Source organism: Spermophilus citellus (genome assembly GCF_964194105.1).
Source record: "Spermophilus citellus genome assembly, chromosome: 10".
Lineage (NCBI taxonomy): Eukaryota > Metazoa > Chordata > Mammalia > Rodentia > Sciuridae > Spermophilus > Spermophilus citellus.
The window spans coordinates 129,021,952-129,038,327 of record NC_138197.1 but is presented as its reverse complement, the minus strand read 5'-3'; the positions used below and the strand labels follow the sequence as shown (position 1 = coordinate 129,038,327).

The following is a 16,376-nucleotide window of genomic DNA, read 5'->3' as shown; positions in this document are numbered from 1 at the left end:
AGCCTAGCATATGCAAAGCACTGGGTTTGATCCTCAGCACCACATAAAAATAAATAAATAAAATAAATGCAATGTGTCCAATTATGACTAAAAAAAATTTAAAAAAAATTACCATTACCCTGGCTGGTCTCAAATATGCGATTCTCTGCCTGGGCCTCCAGAGTAACTGTGATGATAGGCATATACCAGTGTGCCCTGCTCCTCTCTTTTCGTCTAGCATTTCTCTATGTCTTATAAGCAAATTCCTCAAATTCATGAATGCTCTAAATCAAACTAGCAGGCACACTGGGTCCTTTGAGGAACATTTCTGGATGCAATTATCAAAAGATAAACTCATCTAAACAATAGTTTTATGGATGAACCAAAAGAACACCAGGGAACAATCCAGCAGGTTTTCAAGAGTCAAGTCTACAAACTTGTATAAGATAGTGAAGATTCGATTATGATACAAAGAGGGATGTATAACAAGAGTCCAGAGCCCGGCAGCCCCGCCTTCCTCAACACCGTGCTGCTGTTTTCATAGATCAGCGGCAGCGTGGTTCAACATCCATTTTATGATTAGTGCATAACTTTGCATAACTGAAATTTCTCCTTCACTATTTTTTTAATAAACTAAGGTCTCAAGTAGAAATATTAAGACATCAGGTACCCAAGCTACTAAGATAATCACTTATTCTGCAAGCTGGACAGATGTGAGACTCATTTAATTGGTTAACCCACCTTCTGAGTGGCTTCTTTTTTCTTTTTATCCTCTTTCTTCCTTTTCTTGTCTTCCATTAACTGTTCTTCCCTTTCTTGCTCCTTCTCTCTGTTAAAGTAAAGTCACATCAGAAGGTTACACATTTATATTCTCTCCACTTCTGTAGCAAAGTTCATCTCTATGGCTGAACAGAATACAGCATTTTACTTAAACTGAAAGTACGCATAAAGTTCACCACAATTAGGCATTCCCATATCTTGGTTTATCATCCCTTCTACAAAATATTAAGTTTGACTTCAATAAAGTCTATTAAAGTGGTCTGAATAATATTTAGCCAAAAGAATACACATGCATGTGAGCACACACACACACAGGATTAATGTATTTTTTTCTTAATATTTTCTTAGTTGTAGATGGACACAATACCTTTATTTTATTTTTATGTGGTGCTGAGGATAGAACCCAGTGCCTTCCACACATGAGTTGAGCACTCTACCACTGAGCTACAACCCCCGCCCAGATTAATGTATTTCTAATCAGCAAAGGATCAAATTTGAATATAACAACATCCAACTGGCTTATGGAAATATTCATAATAATGCAGAATAAGTTAACTCCATTATGGTCTATATGTATTTATTATAATTTAATTGTTTCCCCTTTCCTTATTTTTCCTCTACATCTGGTTTGTTTGTTTGGTGCTAGGGATTAAACTCAGGGGTGGCTTTACAACTGAGCTACATCCCCACTTCTCTTTTTAGTTGTAGATGGGCATAATATTTTTATTTTATGTATGTATGTATGTATGTATGTATGTATGTGGTGCTCCCATGTGCTAGGCAACCACTCTACCACTGAGCCACAATGCCAACCTCCCACCCTAGTTCTGTTTTTTTTACTCTTTGAGACAGAGTCTCAGTAAGTTGCTGAGACTGACCTTGAACTTGAGATCCTCCTATCTCAGCCTCCCATGTCACTGGGATTAGAGGTGTGTACCAAGGCTCCTGGCTCACATTTTTTAAGAGCTGTATATTTTACAAATTTTCTTAAAAAAAAAAAAAAATTTTTTTTCCAGTATGGGGGATTGAGCCCAGAGGTGCTCTGCCACTGAACTATATTCCCAGCCCTTTTTATTTTTAAAATAGGTTTTTCCTAAATTGTAGAGGCTGGCCTTGATCTTGGGAATCTGACAATCCCCAAGTCTAATGCTGGATTTCTGTGGATTCAGGTTATATATACATCAGTCTAGGTGTGATAAAGCTCTCGGAGGAAAACCACTTGCAGCAGGGTGCCACTCTATGCAAATGGGTTTACAAAATCTGGCCAGATGGATGTTGACCACCTAATGCAGGCTGACCACTGGTTCTGTTATTTGGCTCTAAGAACTTGCTTTCTCTGGTTTTAGGTAGAAGGAAAGTATGGAGTTCCACGTCCCTGTAACTAGGCTTCCACATTTTATAGTAAAGCTGACTACAGAAAAGGAGCAGCCGCTACCTGAATATCGCCTGCTAAAATATCTGGTGCTTTAAAAAAGCAAATTGCCATTTTTTTCCTAAGTCTAAAATTATGCTAAAATAAAAAGTTCCTTTTTGAAAGGTAATGTAAAAAGAAAGTTTTTAATTAGACACATTCTTAAAAAACAACTAATCTTTTCAAATACTTTTCCTATAAACAGGTAATTCAGGAAAAGAGACTAAAATTCTTGCTCACTAAAAGTGGTTTTATTTCCAAAACAAGTATTTTTTGAAGCATTTTAGCAGACAGGCTGTACTTTTGCCCTGTTTTTTGTTTGTTTGTTTTTTTTGGGTTGTTGTTGTTGTTTTGATACCATGCATCTCTGTAGAATTTAGTCTTCTTAAATTTCATTTCCTTAGGGAGAATTTACTTTGCCAAACCTGACTTTAAAACCCTGTCACTGACTTCAGTGTGGCATTCACTTTTCTCCGACCTCAGGTGGCATATTAGCATCATTTATGGAGCTCTACAAAATCCCTCCACCGAGTCAGAGCCCTAGCAGAGGGTGGAGGACAATCGCACTGGAGGAAACCGGTGATGGTGGTGCCATACAGAGGGACTGACCAACAAAAAAATATATTAAGAATGACAACAGCCAGGTTTCTCACCATTGAGAAAAGGAGTTACAAAAATGGAAGGGGAGAAAACGCAAACAAACCCTGTGAGACGGAATCAAAATTAATTATTAACATGAACTGTTTCACTATTCAGAAGTACAAATATCAATAAATACCAATGTCACTTGCAGAGTCAATGGTAGTAAGGTCTCAATGCTGATGTTTTCCGTTGATGGTGTACTGTGGTCTGCAGAAGAATGCTTGTTTAGAGATATACTACAGTGTTGGTGAAAGGACTGCGGGTGATGGGGCACTGGGTCAGCAGTTTATTCTCAAATGAATGAGGGAAAAAAAGAAAGCTTTTCAAAACCATACAGATTCAAATTCTGTTAAGTTCGAGACTGTTTCCAAAAACAAAACAAAATCCAAACAACAAACACAAAACTATTGCCCAGGCAGCACTCCCGATCAATTACACAGAAATCGCTAGGGACTTTTAAAGCCCCCCACCCGCAGTGGTTCTAATTCTAGAATATAAGCTGCCAAAGCAAGCACACCCCCAAGTGTTCCAACATGCAGCTAGGACTGAGAAGCACTGATCAAATTCTCATTCAAATATACACTTTAGAACTATTACCTGCTTTATACCTCAAAAATCAAACCTCTCCTGCAGCAACCAAATACAAAAGCCAGGTGAGAAGGTGGATCCAAATACTGCATAGAAGTTAGAAGAGAACTTCATCTCTACATATACAATTAGATGTAAAACCCCTTCCAAACTGCAAGTTAACTCATTCAACAAATTCAGTAAAAATATTCACTGAGTACTCAGTACTCTCCAGGCAACGCATGGCTTCCAGGCATGTACAGAACACAGAGCAGAGCCCCTCAAATCCCTCCCAGCTACAATGTGCGCTGCTAGCCCCAACCGCCTCAGCCATTTACCCAGGGTGTTGTACAAATCTCTTCCATGTGGGTCCTGACGTTGTCTAGGAGCTGGGTTTAATACCAGCTACTGTGCTTGCCATCCCAGTAGATAAGACTTTGTTACTTCTACTTAATTTTTGTCAGTACTGGAAGAATTAAGGCACAGTATAGGTACACCAAAGATACAAGTATTATAATTCAAAATAAATCTGGAATGATAGAAACCTCTATGTGTGTGTGTGTGTGTGTGCGCACGCGTGCGTGAGTGGTGTGTGTGCTGGGGATTGAATCCAGGTCTTAAACATGCTAAGTACAAGATTTACCAGCAAGCATCACTCACAATCCCAAACTATTAAAATCCTATAAGGTGAAAAAATAATACAACAGCAATTCAAATTTTTACTTATGTATATATGTATTTACTGTACTCACTGTTGAGAGTACAAGTGCTTTTAAGAAAGTAATTCTTGTTGCCAGGGATGTAGCTCAGTGGTAGAGCACTTCCCTAGCATGTGCAAGACCTTGGATCTGAAGCCAGCACTTGGGGTTGGGAGTGAAGGGTAAAGGGAGCTATCCCTTGAATAAAAGGAAACTATCCAATATGCACCTGAGCTGAGACACAGCAAGACTCTTGCTCGGTATATCTGGGTCCATAACAGCAAAGATGCTGACAGCCCCCCAACACCTGCTGTGGCCTAGAGCTTAAGCTTCTGAAGGTTAGAGACCTGCAGGGGAAAACTAGGAGCCAGAGAGCTGGGCTACGCGCCCAAGTGCTGGCACTCAAAGCCAGTCCAGCCTCCACGTTTTCCTTACCCAGTCTTCACTGCTGACATAAAAATCATCCTCCCTTTTATTGCCCAACACATTTTACCTAACTGTCAAGTCCTGGCTCAATATCCACTTGCTTCAATGAAATCTTGCCTGCCAACTCCAGTTCCCAAGAACCTTGCCCTCCTGTGTATACCCAATGTGGAACTGTGTACACCCTGCCTCTGTGTGGCCCTGGAAGCATCTCAAGGTAGACACCACCTGTCATGGGCAGCATCTGGGCCTGTGAATGACCTTCTGTACCGCAGCTCTTACCAGGGATCTGGCAGGCAAAGAATGGTTTGGGGACCCTCTGTGTTTTACCTGCCCTTACCAGGTTGCCCAGAGACTGATCCATTAATTAGGTGTCTAACATGAGCTAGACATTTTTCTGAGCTCTGGGATATGGCAGAAACAAAACCAGGCTCTAGCTTTCAGGGACCTTGCCTTCCAGCAAGGGATACAGGTAACAAACAGGGTACACTACAAAATATATGTATAAAATACACATTTCCCTGAAGAGGATGGGGTGAGGTAGGGTGAGCTGATAGATAATGGTAGGGGAGAGAGAGGGCACCACCTTATGCTGGATGGTTAAGAAGCCCTCTCTACTTTCTACCCCTTCTGTGGGAGATGTATCTACAGGAAACCTCCTAACAGTGAAAGAAATCATCTGATATACACTAGGTGACCATGACATGCCAGCCATTGATCCAAGCACAAACATAACAGTGGGCAAAAGAGGGTAAGTCCCTGCCCTTAGGAAGCTGACATCCTAGACAGGAGATGAATATACAGGACCAGGAAATACACAAAGAAAATAAAGATGGATAAGGGGCTCAAGAATGTCCAAGGGAGAAGGGACAGGGAACATGAAATGTTTACTGCTTCTATGAGACTGTGACATCTGAGTAGAAACCTAAGTGAAGAAAGTCATCTTGGGAGCACAGTGATGTACCCCTGTGGTCCTGGCTATTGCGGAGGCCAGGGAAGGAGGACTGCTGGGGACCCGGGAGGTTTTGAGCCCAGCATGGGCAACATTCTAAGACTCTCTCAAAAATAAAAAAAAAGAAAAAAGAAAAAAAAGAAAGAAAGAAAGAAAAAATGAAATTATCTGGTGAATGAGTGGTCCTCAGATAGAAAAGTACTTGGTGTGAATTTTGGGATTTTATTTTTGGGAGAACATGGAGAAGGATACTCTTCTCTTCTACCCTCCCTCGCTGACCCTTTGGTTTCCCATGCTCACCGTGTAGCAGCCCCCACCACACCAGGGCCTCTGCCTAAAAGCTTCTTTTCTACCTCACTCATTCATTATTTTGGTGCCTACTTGATGCCAGATCCTGAGGCCGAGTGCTCAGTGGCAAACGAGGGCCACTCCTGCCAGCTCTCTCGGTACTCTCAGTCCAGCTTTTCAAACAGCTTCATCTTGTTTCTGCTTCCAGACAACACCTCCAGGGCCAGAGTCTGTGCTCTTCTGTTGGTGCCACCTTTATGATACCTTGGGTACTCTGAGGAGAGCCTGCAGTGCCTTTGGTGTCTTAACACCCCTGAACTGGAGATGTGTGAACTCGTGGCTGTGCTACAGCAGGAAAGAGAACAACTTCTCTGAACAAACTGGACTCCCAAACAATGGTTCCTGAATGCCCTGAGCATGGACAGGCAGGGCTGACAACTTCAGACTTGAAGGTAGTAAATCTCCAGAAGTAACACTGACTAGAGGACAACCCTTACTAAGAACCTCCACGCAGACAAAGAGCCAGGGCTCAACTTAACAGGAAAATGGCTACAGACACCCAGGAGCACAACAGCTTCAAAACCTATCCCTGACACTGTGGTAAGTGTGGCAGCATCCTCAGTGCCAAAGTTCAGAATCAGCTCCACACAATGAGGGCAGACAGACCTGAACATGTACAACCATCCACCTGACACGGGAAACAGCCCAGAGACAAACCAACACTGTAAAAAAAAAAAAAAAAAAAAAAAAAAAAAATCTTCCAAATTAAAAAGGAACAAACTTAAAACACGAAAAACTTGGATAAATCTCCAGGCAATCAGGCTGAGTGACAATAGTCAATATCAAAGGCTAGGTATTATATGATAGTACTTATAAGATATTTCTTGGTTGCCAGAGATTGCAGGTGAGGATGAAGCAGGTATGGTTGACTCTGTGGTGAGGGCATTGCTCTGTACCTTGATAGTGGTGGTGAATACATAAACCTATATTGATAAAACTATAGAAACACACACACACACACACACACACACACACACACATAAAACTGGAGAAATCTAAATAACCCACAGATTGTACCATTTGGAAATTGAGTAAAGAGCACATGGAAATCCTCTGTGATAGTCTGAAAACCTCATGCAAATCTACAATTACTGCAATAAAAACTTCAAGTATAAAAACAAAAGCTTCAAACTTTGATTCATTTTTTGGTCTCCTATAAAAATGCTGTTAAGTCATCTAGTTTAAATCATCTTGTTAATGGCTCTTATGAGAGTCACACAGGAGCCAAAAGGATCTTTAGAAATCATTTAATCCCAAGAATCCAAGAAATGCATTTCCAAAAAGACTCTAGAATCTACAATTCACCCTACTATATTGCAGTGGTCATTAATTTTATCAATCAAGTGTTCCTTAAGTATATTAGATAGACACACAGGGTACCACAAGGTAATTTAGTTTTTTGTTGTTGTTGTTTGTACCAGGGATTGAATCCAGCAATAGGTAACCCCTGAGCCATATCCCTGTCCTTTTAATTTTACTTAATTTGGGGGGTACCAGGGATTAAACTCAGGGGCCCTTGATCACCGAGCCATATCCCCAGCCCTATTCTGTATTTAACTTAGAGACAGGGTCTCACTGAGTTGCTTAGTGCCTCGCCATTGCCGAGGCTGACTTTGAATTTGTGATACTCCTGCCTCAGTCTCCTGAGCTGCTGGCCACCACAAAGTTATTTGAAACATTCCCCTACCACATAATTCACAAGAAAATTCTTTTACCAGCAATGTCAAGGATGTAATGACCATCTAAGCCTGCTATTCTCATTTATGGAGGTATGGATATACATCAGCTTTGTCAATACCAGTTCTAAGCTCCTGTTATCCTATTTCCCAGACTCTCTTAAGACCAGATACAGAGATGTCATTTATGCTGTCAATAAGGTGCACTTATGTGTAACTTCAATGGAGAACACACAGGGTACCCATCTTGTCAGGGAATAGACAAGAATGATGTGGTCCCAGAGGCTATGCCTGTCAAGCAGCCAGGAAAGAATATCACCATTTAATAATCCTGGTGCACCAATGGGAGTGCACACTTCTGTCTGCACACTAAGAACTCTGCCCAACACAAACACAGAGTTAGACAGAAGTTTAAAAAAACACATCACACACATACACACACGTACACACACACACACACACACACACGATTTGTACAATCATCTATTTCCTTAAAAGACAAAGATAATCTTGGCAATTTTATAAAACAGTGAAGAAAAAGCCTAGGCACACTCAATTCAGGATTAAAAATACAACATGCTTATTGGGGAAAGAAAAATTAACAAATGGAGCACAATTAAAAGAGTTAAAGTGGGCTGGGGATGTGGCTCAAGCGGTAGCGCGCTCGCCTGGCATGCGCGCGGCCCAGGTTTGATCCTCAGCACCACATACCAACAAAGATGTTGTGTCCGCCGAGAACTAAAAAATAAATATTAAAAATTCTCTCTCTCTCTCTCTCTCTCCTCTCTCACTCTCTCTTTAAAAAAATAAAAAATAAAAGAGTTAAAGTGCTCCAAGCATTCATTTCGAGTGTTTTTAATAAAAAATGCGCGTGTGCACGCATGCACACACGGGCATGCTGGAATATATCCATTCAGGCAGAGGAAATTACACAGTAGGGTACTCCAAATATCTGTGTTGGATTTGTTCTTAACATTTTTCATTTGCTTGGGTCTGACTGAAGGAATTTAATGGGATGCTAATATAATTTGTAGATGATATTAAATTACTAGAAAGGGCCAAACACCACTGGAGCACAAAAATCATTCTGAGATTGTGTGGCTCACAGAAAGAAAACAATAAACCTGGAAAAACTAAGTAAATACACATTTTTTATTAGCCTGGAAGGATATAGAAATTTCTCAGGCCTTCCTTCAGTTGCATCTTGTGACAGGTGTCAGGCAATGCCAGTAACAACATGTAACTCAACTCCTATATGTGGGCTAGCTTCCTTTCAGAAATTGTGCAAAATTATGCTTCTCGAACTTTAAAAGGAACCTTGTTAAATGTAGATTCTTATTTAAAATATGTAGAAGGGAGCCTGTAATTCTCCATTTCTAACAAGTTGCTGGTCTCAGGATCTTTTGAGTAGCATAAGTATAACTTGCTCAGTTGTTTCTTTCCAAGAAAATACTTAGTTATAGTCATTTCTCCTTGAGTGATAACTTCATTAATATCAAGTTTATGCCTTGTTATATCTGTTTCAATGCCAAATGATGGTGTAGTCATTTACTAAAGGATTTTTAAATGGAATTAAACAACTCACACGGTATTGACTGTACGTGAAACCCCACTGAAATGATGACATGGAATAGAAGGTTTCAGAATCAATGAAATACAGCAGTTAAGATTTTTGCCAACATGGCCTCTGACTCCAGGCTTTTCACAAGTTTTCAATATTTTGAGACACAGCAATGAAATGGAGTTTTTTGGAATTACTTACTCAAACCGAATAAAGCAAGATAATGTATTTTAAATAACCTAGTTTTACTTTCAGAAAGTCCACGTGGCAAAAGTTGTGACCGATGATTTGTGGGATCTTTCCTTGCAATGAATTTCAGGGTTAGAATGGTGTAAAGAAGATCTCATCTGAAACCACTCATCTTACGCCTCACCTACTCTGCTCAGGAGGCCCAGAGACCTGTAACAGAGACGTGGGTTTCTATTCCACATCGGTGCAGCTGGGTGAGAGTCTCTTCATACTATACTGCCTGGGAAATGTGTCCTTCAGCTTCCGCCCAGAGGCCCTAAGACTTCCTTTTGAGATCATAAAGAACAAATCTTTATAAATACCTGTAGTCACTACTGTACATTCCTGAGTCATTCCTAATTCCTTCAAACATTTCATGTGACCATCTTTTTCTATCCCCTTGCCACTGGAGTCACACTATTCCCTAAACATGCTTCAGTTTGTCTACACTCATCCTATTACTAGGCAAAACAGCCCACAGCAAAGTGGGCCTGCCATAACATGCTACTGCCAACACTGTCAAAGGGCCTAGTCTATGTTCTTGGAAATCACATCTTACTAGGTCAAAGCCATGTAACATCCTTCATTTTTTCACAGTATTGCTAAGTCACTTTTCTCCTCTGTTTCCATTAATACCTTCTGCACCACATTGTCAAGCGTGCATCGTTAACAGCCCCCTACACTCTTTCCCTACACCCTGCTGAGTGTGATCTCGAAAGGTAGGGAAAAGCCTAGAACTACATTCACAAGAGTCCTGTTCCTTATATGGTTCCAGATGCTACCAGAGAAAGGTACCCACTTAAGATATGGAAGGAAGAAGTTGTCATTCTCTAGAGAAGTTGTAAATAGACATAAAAGTAGCAGCAGACAGGATTTACCCCTTCTGCAGCAGCTTCCAGATGATCTGAAGTCACACTGGAGCTGCAGACAGCCAGCCTGACTGCTTCCCTGGGAACTGGCACTCCAGCAGATGGTACTCCAACTTAATCAGCGGTAACAGTGGTCTCCCCAAATTCCTTTAGACTCACTAATGGTTGTGTGCAGTTACTTTTCTAAATTAAAACCTTTCCCACTTGAAAGATTCAACAGACTTTTATGTATATGTACCAGAATTCAATAAATGAGTTTAGCAAGGTTGTGGGATATAAAATATATAACACTTGGAGGGAGGGATGGGGTGGGGAAAGGTTGGTCAACAGGTTTAAGTTGCAGTTAAAAAGAAGGAAGAAGTGAGTTCTGGTGTGCTGCTGCACAGTAGGGTGACTAAAGATAATAATTGTGCATATGTGTCTCAAAAAAGCTAGCAAGAAGAATTTTGAATGTTTTCACTATTAAAAGGTAATAAATGAGGCAGCTATGTTTAATTTGATTATACAAGGCATACATGAGCACTCCATTAATATGTACCATTTTTATGTTTTTATATATCAATTAAAAATGAATTTTAGTCAGGTGTTGCGGCAGTGCACACCTGTAATCCCAGCAACTTGGGAGGCTGACGCAGGAGGATCACAAGTTCAAGAACAACCTTAGCAATTTAGCGAGGCCCTGTCTCAAAATGAAAAGGGCTGGGGATGTAGTTCAGTGGTCAAGCATCCCAAGATTCAATCCCCAGTAAAATAAACAAATAAGTAAATAAAATAAAAGCATATATGTGCATTAAAATAAAAGATTTACACATAAAATTGTTACAGATAAACTAGAAAACATGGGGCTGGGATTGTGGCTCAGCGGTAAAGCGCTCGCCTAGCACAGGCGGGACCTGGGTTCGCTCCTCAGCACCACATAAAAATAAAGGCATTGTGTTATGTCCATCTACACCTTAAAAAAAAAAAATAGAAAACATGACAGAATTAAGATAAGTTTAACACGGGCCGGGGATGTGGCTCATGCGGTAGCACGCTCGCCTGGCATGCGCGCAGCCCAGGTTCGATCCTCAGCACCACATACCAACAAAGATGTTGTGTCCGCTGAGAACTAAAAAATAAATATTAAAAAAATTCTCTCACTCTCTCTTTAAAAAAAAAAAAGATAAGTTTAACAAAAACATATACAATCCCTATACACCAAAACTACAACACATTGTAAGAGAAAATTTCTGTAACCCAATTAAGGAGAGATATATGGGACAGAAGACTATACACATTGTTAAGGTATCAATTCTCTCCCCAAATTAACATGTAGATTCAGCACAATCTATCAAAATTCCAGCTAGACAGTTTTTTTTGTAGAAATTGATAAGCTCTTCATATGGAAATGTAAAAAACCCAGAATAGCTGATAATTTTTCAAAATAATGAAATTGGAGGACTGATACAACCTGACTTGAAGATTTACTTTAAGCAACAATAATCAAGATAGCATGGCACTGGCACTAAGAGAAAAAGGTTAATGGGAAAGAATACAGAGCCCAAAAACAGGTGAACACATGTAAGGACAACTGATTTCCCAATGCAGTGCAGATACAATTTAATGTGGAAAAGGATAGTGTTTCCAACAAGGTCAACTGGTAGGCACATATATATTTAAAAAAAAAAAAAAAAAAAAGAACCTCAATCCATCCCTTGCACTATACAAAAATTATCTCAAAGTGGATCATAAACCTACATGTAAAATCTAAAACTATAAAACTTCTAGGCAAAAATATTTATAATCCTGGGTTAGGCAAATTATTTCCTAGTTATAGGAAATATAAAAAGGTACATGCCACAAAAGAAAACAAATTGATAAATTTGACTCATCAAAATCAAAACCTTCTTTTTAAAAGACTGCTAAGATAATGAAAAGATAAGCCACAAACTGGGAGAAAACATTTGCAAATCACTTATTTAAAAAATTGTGCAGAATATAAAGAATTCTCAACAAACAACCCAATTTTTAAAATGAGCAAGCCAGGTGTGGTGGTGCACGCTTGTAATCCCAGAGGTTAGGGAGGCTGAAGCCCTAAGCAATTTAATGAGACCCTGTCTCAAAATAAAAAATAAAACAGGCTTGGGATGTGGCTCAGTGGGTCCAATCCCTGGTACCAAACAAACAAACAAATAAATAAATAAATATGAGCAAAAGATTTGAACAGACACCTCACTAATGATACACAGATAGCAAAAAAGCATGGAAAATGATGTTCAACATTTCTAGTCATTAACAGAAATAAAGTCCAATAAGATGGCAACACACATACTTTTATAGAACGTCCAAATTTTAAAAAACTGACCACACCTGGGCATCAACAACAGGACTAGCTCATGGTGGGAAGATAAAATGCTACAACCACTTTGGAAAACAGGAAATTTCTTAAAAAGTGAAACATACACCTACCATACAACCCAGCCATTCTATTCCTAGGTATTTATCCTAAAGAAAGCAAATGCCGAACAAAGACTTTGAAATGAACATTCAGAGCAGTTTTATTTGTAATAGCTACAAACAAGAAACTGCCCAAATGGTCACTAAGAATTGAATAGATAAACTTCAATACAGCACCTAACAGAATGCTACTCAGCAATAAAAGGGATGAATGGCTAATATATATAACATGAATAAATCTAAAAACGTAGACAGAAGTCAGACAAATTATACATGTCAGTTTATTGAATGTCAATTTTGCCTCAATAAATAAAGGTTTAAAAAAAAGAGAAGAAAAAACAAAAACCCTGGAATCCCTAAAATGGCCTCTGCTTCTCTGGCAGATCCCTGACTACCAAAGCCCCTGGTGTGTGTGCTCTTCCCAAGACCACACAAGCTCTAAACTGGAGCATCTGCACAGACAGTGTTCCTCCCACAGGTATAAAGTTTCATTTTTCCATGCTAGGAACACTCCTGGAAAAGAGGCTTAAAAAGGCAAATAAATGTCTCGACTCTTAGACCTTTACCTAACATCTGGTTGCTTTAACCCTCTGGACCACTGTCAATGATCAGAATCCTTACTAGATTCCTAAAATTGCCTTCAATCAGTAATACCTAAATGGTGTGTCTATGTCATAACTCAATCAAAACTGTTAATTTTTCAACCATTCCTGAAGTTTTGCTTGTCGTAAAATAAGATTTTTTGAGTTCAAAAAATCCCTTAGGTTTTAAGGTAAGATTTGGTGAAGAAATCTTTGTTAACATCACCTCCCATTTTACTCCAGAAAGTACTTTCCCGTACATTACAGTGGTTATGTGAGGCTCTTGAGGACAGCCTATCGCTAAGACTAGTGCTACAAATATCCAGGCAGGCTAAGGGACAGGACAGTGTTGAGGGCTACGCCACATACTCTAATATTTATCATCTGGAACCACTAAAAACTATGTTTAAACCTGAAGAATCAGACAAACCCACAAAAGCCAGGGAATCATTCCACCCTCTTCATCAAGGAACTGAAGAGTAGGAGTCTAAGCCATGATGTGGAAAGAACTACCCACTACAGAAGAGTGATGAAAATATTGTTCCTCAACAGGAAAGAAAACAAAGGGACCCACTTGGAACCCACGGTTCGGAGGCACTTAGGAGAACTGAGATCTTGCTAACTGTACACAGGCGCTGCTCTCACATCCAGGTGCTTTCATTTTTATGTTGCTGTTTTTTTCGTGCTTCTACACACAATCCAGCACATTTATTATTTTATATTTTAAAAAAAATATGCAGGCACAGTGGCACACACCCACAATCCTAGCTACTCAGGAGGCTGAGGCAGGAGGATCACAAACTCAAGGTCTTCTCTCAGCAACTTGGCAAGATCCTATCTCAAAATTAAAAAATAAAATTAAAATAAGTAAAAGGGCGTAGAATATCTCTGTGCTCAATTCCCAGTACTGCAAAAAAAAAAAAAAAGCCTTTGAAATCAATCAATTAAGATAATTAGCAATTCCACATTAAACTGCAACATGTTGAAACACCAAGGGAAGTTAACTGTAAAGCAATTCAAACAGAACACCTGACTGTTCAAGTATGTGATATCCAAAAGCATCAGGCAGTGACTGGGTAGTTGGGACCTGGGAAGAATCTGAAGTGCTTTATACAGGGACACACACACATCAGGCTTCTTTTCTGAAAAGGCTGACTGGGAAGCCATAGTCCAAGCTCATCCTAGGGAGAAAGAAACCCCAGGTTCTTGGAGGCCTTCTGCTGCTAAGGCCCTGGAACTGCTTCCACTGACTAAGCACTTGCTATCCTAGGGTTAGACTGCCACACAGAAGAAATGGGGCTAAACGATGTCGTGAATATTTTTTTAAGTATTATTTGAATTTAGGGAATCAAAAAGAAGTGAATTCAACTAATACATCTGGCTAACCTCTGACCATGTGTCCTCCACTCCAGTGACAGTGGGGAAAACAGAGCATCACAGCCCATGTGGTCCTTCAATGAAAATGGTTTTTACACACACATATTTTATGTGAGAAATTAAACAGAAGAGATCTGGACAGTCCTGGGGATCACACAGGCTCCTGCAGTAAGCCAGCCGGGTAGCTAGCAGCTTCCGGGTCACACAGCAGCACTCCTGTTTTATTAAGTTGGTGTATGTTGTTCCAATTCTGGCAATCCTCTGAGAAAGGCTGCTATTTGAGACACTCATCTCAGCATTGAAAACAATTAGCAGAGAAGAAAACTGAATTCCACTTCGCACAGGTGACAGTCATACCCTACTTCTCAATGCTGGCTCTTTGTGCTCTATTTTCAGAATAGTAAAAATGGAAAGTCAAGTTCTTGTGTGCCAGCAGTTGTCATGTAAATTTAGCAAGCTGAATGATAATAATCAAATTACCTTGAGGGAAATGTATATTTCCAAAAGATAAGCATATTTAATAATAATAAGTAATTAACTACAGAGTAAAGTTGGCTTGTGAACTCCTATGACCCAGTTCTTCAACTAAAATTGTACACCAGTGGGAAAATGACTCGAGATCTAAAATATGATTTATATACAGCCTTTTGGTACCAACTAAGCTAACACTACATGCTGGAGCAGATATAAGATGCCTAACTTGATTCAAAAATGACATCCAAAAGGTCTCTATAGATACACAGTTTAACTCCTAATTTCTACTTAGCAACCTAGGGAAATGTTTAACGAATGACCTACCATTATGCTCTTTAGTAGACAATCTTAGAAAAAGCTTTGTGTAAATACCATGTTTTTCTAAAAGGATACTTAAGTTTCTCTTAAACAAGCCCTCACGTGTAACCCCAACTACTCCAGAGGCCAAGTCATAAGAATTACAAATTCAAGGCCAGCCTCAAAGGATATGTTTTCTATATACCATTTGCATCTAGGGATTCTATTAATGAATGCATACAGTATTTATTTATTTCTTGGTATTTCAGGACTCTCAGCCTCCAACATCTTCAAAATTCTTTTGAATCCATCTCTCCCAAACCTATGCACAAGCAAGGCCAATTACAAGAAGAGGTGCCCTCTCCCAGTGTGTCCCTCTTCTCCATATAGCCAGGTGAATGAAAAAGTTTACGTTCTTGAGTCTGACAGTTTAAGATCAAACTGGATTTCAGACACCAGTGTTAAGAACTTGAGCAAATGATCTGGTCTCTACATCTAAAAAGGGTACACTCCTCATCATGAGAGTGGCTGTGTAGGTGCCCAATGATAACCAGCACAGAGGTGGCTACTGCTGCAGGGATCTTCCTCCTTCACACCAAGCTCTTATTTGTATAAAGCAACAGAGAAGGAGCTGAGCGGATGAGACACTGAACTCCTGAGGAGGCTCGCAAGACCCATGTGGGGCTCTAAAATGGATCTACTCCCTCACTCCTTACACAAAAATAAACTCCACAGGGATGCAAGAGGGAAGCAGGGACCTAAGCAGAGAGGGAATGGCAGGCCTGCATGCAATAAAGCACTCGGAGACACGGGAGAGTGAGTGAACACTTTCTAACGTATGTTTAGCTTCATACTCAGAAGTCACAAACAAGTAATGATTACATCTGACCATATAAAAACTTCAAAACAATTACATTGATAAAACTCTCACACACACCCCTCACCAGGAACAAAGTCAATATTGCTGGAAAAAAAGCATCAGTAGTTTTTATCACCAAGAGCTAGGTTCTGCATTACATAAAGAGTTCCTATAAGTCAGCAAGGAAAAGACAATAATCCAATGGGAAAATGGGTGAA

The 16,376-nt window shown here is 39.8% G+C and overlaps 1 protein-coding gene across 6 annotated transcripts in view; it reads right to left on the bottom strand.

The window, feature by feature from the left end:
* TNRC6B (trinucleotide repeat containing adaptor 6B) overlaps positions 1-16,376 on the bottom strand; it is a 246,723-nt gene that overhangs the window by 75,738 nt on the left and 154,609 nt on the right. For all 6 annotated transcript variants that reach the window (XM_081309335.1, XM_081309338.1, XM_081309333.1 and 3 more), the window contains one exon: positions 721-808. In XM_081309335.1, coding sequence (XP_081165461.1) covers positions 721-808 — 88 coding nt within the window. The remainder of the gene's footprint in view (positions 1-720; positions 809-16,376) is intronic.